The sequence below is a fragment of the Lactuca saligna genome, chromosome 9 (genome assembly GCF_052625555.1).
Source record: "Lactuca saligna cultivar CGN05327 chromosome 9, ASM5262555v1, whole genome shotgun sequence".
In the NCBI taxonomy this organism is placed as follows: Eukaryota; Viridiplantae; Streptophyta; class Magnoliopsida; order Asterales; family Asteraceae; genus Lactuca; species Lactuca saligna.
This window is the reverse complement of record NC_136425.1, coordinates 96,900,598-96,902,670: the sequence shown is the minus strand read 5'-3', so window position 1 is coordinate 96,902,670 and position 2,073 is coordinate 96,900,598. Positions and strand designations below refer to the sequence as shown.

The window sequence follows — 2,073 nt, the reverse complement described above, 5'->3', positions numbered from 1 at the left end:
CCACAACCTAAACCAATAAACATTGTCTAATGGCTTTATGATTTTGCTTGTAAAATAGAAACCACTTTCTTAACAAATCGACTGCCACTTGTATAAGGGACATAACAATAGTTATAAAACATCGGTAGACATCTAACAATAGTGATAAGTTATTGTTTCTATCTAACCTATATGTACACATACACATTAAATCCGGTCTCAAAAATTACATAAAAACTTAAGCGGATCTCAAACCGGAAACTATTGAGAGGCCTAGATTTGAACGTGTCTCGTCTTAACGTTTTAAGCTTACAAAGATAAATATTGGGCTTTTCTCAAATTTGGCCCAAACATTGGATCATTTAACCCTTACAAAAAACAATGAAAAAATCGTTTGCAAAGGTGAAGGTTCCAGTCAAAAGCGCAAAACTTGTTAGTGAGTGTTCTACTTCCATGAAACCTTCAGTTATCGTTGGTACTAGAATGGTAGAAATCGATTTGTTCGTTTAAATGTCGCTTACTTTTATTTTTTTGCCGGGTTTAGATCCTATGTCAATGGTTAATAATGTCCATTTGCGGTGTATGTTAGCGTAATGAGAAGTTTCTAAAGTTTAGTGTAAGCGGATTGAAAAGCGTAACCTAAAATAATTAAATAAATCTAAAGCAAAAAAGTAACTCTCATCGTTTTGGTTTTGAAGATGGTCTATGTGTTTGTAACTTTGTATCATGAATTGGTTTATGTTTTTTTGCGTGTAGAATATAAATCGATTTCTTAACAAATGGATTGCCATTTGTTTTACTTGATTTTTATTGGTAATTGGAATTTGTAGCACCATGAAAACCTGAACTCTACGTTTTTCACATTGTCTTCATCAATCATTCTACAGACAAACTGTACGGGAGATGGCAATGCATGATGCAAATTTCAGTGCTCACTTTAATGGTATGTTATGTTTAATTTTTTCCATTCTTTATCGAGATGTTAAAATGATAAGCATCGATTGTTCGTTTTAGGTGGTGATAAGACCAATGGTTTTACTGATCAAAAGAACATGAGACTCTTTGAAGCAAGGAGGAAGTCACATAAAGCTATAATGTCGAACTCTGTGAAGAAGCCACATGCACTCAAGAAAACATCTAGAAAACGAAAGAGTTTGATTCCTATTGGAAAAGCAGTGGGTGGCTACAAGAAGACTCGGAAGCATCAACACAGGCATTGTGGTTTAAAGAAAAGGAGTTGGGAAGTCAATAACAAGCCATTTAGGTCAAAGACAGGCACATCTAAAGAAGAAGAAGAAGAAAAAGAAGAAGCAGAAGAAGATGAAGAGGAAGATGAATCTGAAGAGGAAGATTATGATAATCTTCCTACGGAGGAAGAGTTGGATAAATATTTAATGGACTTTGATTACTCCACTTTGACTGAATTCGAATCTGAGATTGATAGACACAAAAAATTTATTGAGAAGCTTTGCTTACTTTTTCTTGTTCCTTAAGTTTCTGGTGGTGTTGTTGTTGTTCGGAATAAACTAAAGCTTCCTTTGTTGTGTGAATTCAGAAGGAGTTTAACTTTAACAGGATGTTTGGTTACTCGGAATTGGACTCGGACTCAGACTCGGATTCCATCGTAAAGACACAAGACGCCAAAAGTAATTAATGGGATTCTGTCGTTTTCTGTTTGCAAAAACTTGATTATGATGCAGTCGGTGGTCAAAAGTAGTGTTGACCATCATCGTAAAAAGGTAACTTTTTAGTTTTGTTTGAAGAAAGTATGTCATTAATTTCTTTACTTCTCCTCAAAGGTTGACTCTACCCTGTTTTGATGATGCTTCTTTTAAGACAGACTTGATTTCTTTTGTTGATGTACAACTTTTTTTTTTTTTTTTTTGGCTGTTTTTGCTTACCAGTTGCAAATAAGTAGTATTGTATATAATCAATTGGTTTATTAGAGTGGAAGACTTTTGTTCTTTATGACCTTTTGGATACGGGTAAAATTAATAAGTGACGTTTGAGAGATGACTTTAAGTCAGATAAAGTGATGCAAGTGTAAAAATATAAGTTTGGATACATTGTAATTTTAATGATAGATAAATGTAC

General features: G+C 33.7%; 1 protein-coding gene across 2 annotated transcripts; it reads left to right on the top strand.

Moving 5' to 3' along the window:
* The first annotated feature begins 386 nt into the window (after positions 1 to 386).
* LOC145018517 (uncharacterized) lies at positions 387 to 1,785 on the top strand. Of its 2 annotated transcripts, XM_078976396.1 has the most exons (3): positions 387 to 415; positions 867 to 922; positions 994 to 1,785. In XM_078976396.1, the coding sequence occupies exons 2-3, from the start codon at positions 883 to 885 to the stop codon at positions 1,470 to 1,472; spliced, it is 519 nt and encodes a 172-aa protein (XP_078832522.1). In that variant the 5' UTR covers positions 387 to 415; positions 867 to 882; the 3' UTR covers positions 1,473 to 1,785. The 2 variants fall into 2 exon arrangements, with proteins under 2 accessions (XP_078832522.1, XP_078832523.1); XM_078976397.1 differs by lacking the exon at positions 387 to 415 and having other exon boundaries at positions 715 to 922.
* Positions 1,786 to 2,073: the final 288 nt, after the last annotated feature.

Bases quoted from the DNA above. Each gene is read 5' to 3' on its own strand.
- LOC145018517 (XM_078976396.1), top strand. From the start codon at position 883: ATGGCAATGCATGATGCAAATTTCAGTGCTCACTTTAATG. The intron at 923-993 runs GTATGTTATGTT...TGTTCGTTTTAG, and splicing joins TTTCAGTGCTCACTTTAATG to GTGGTGATAAGACCAATGGT.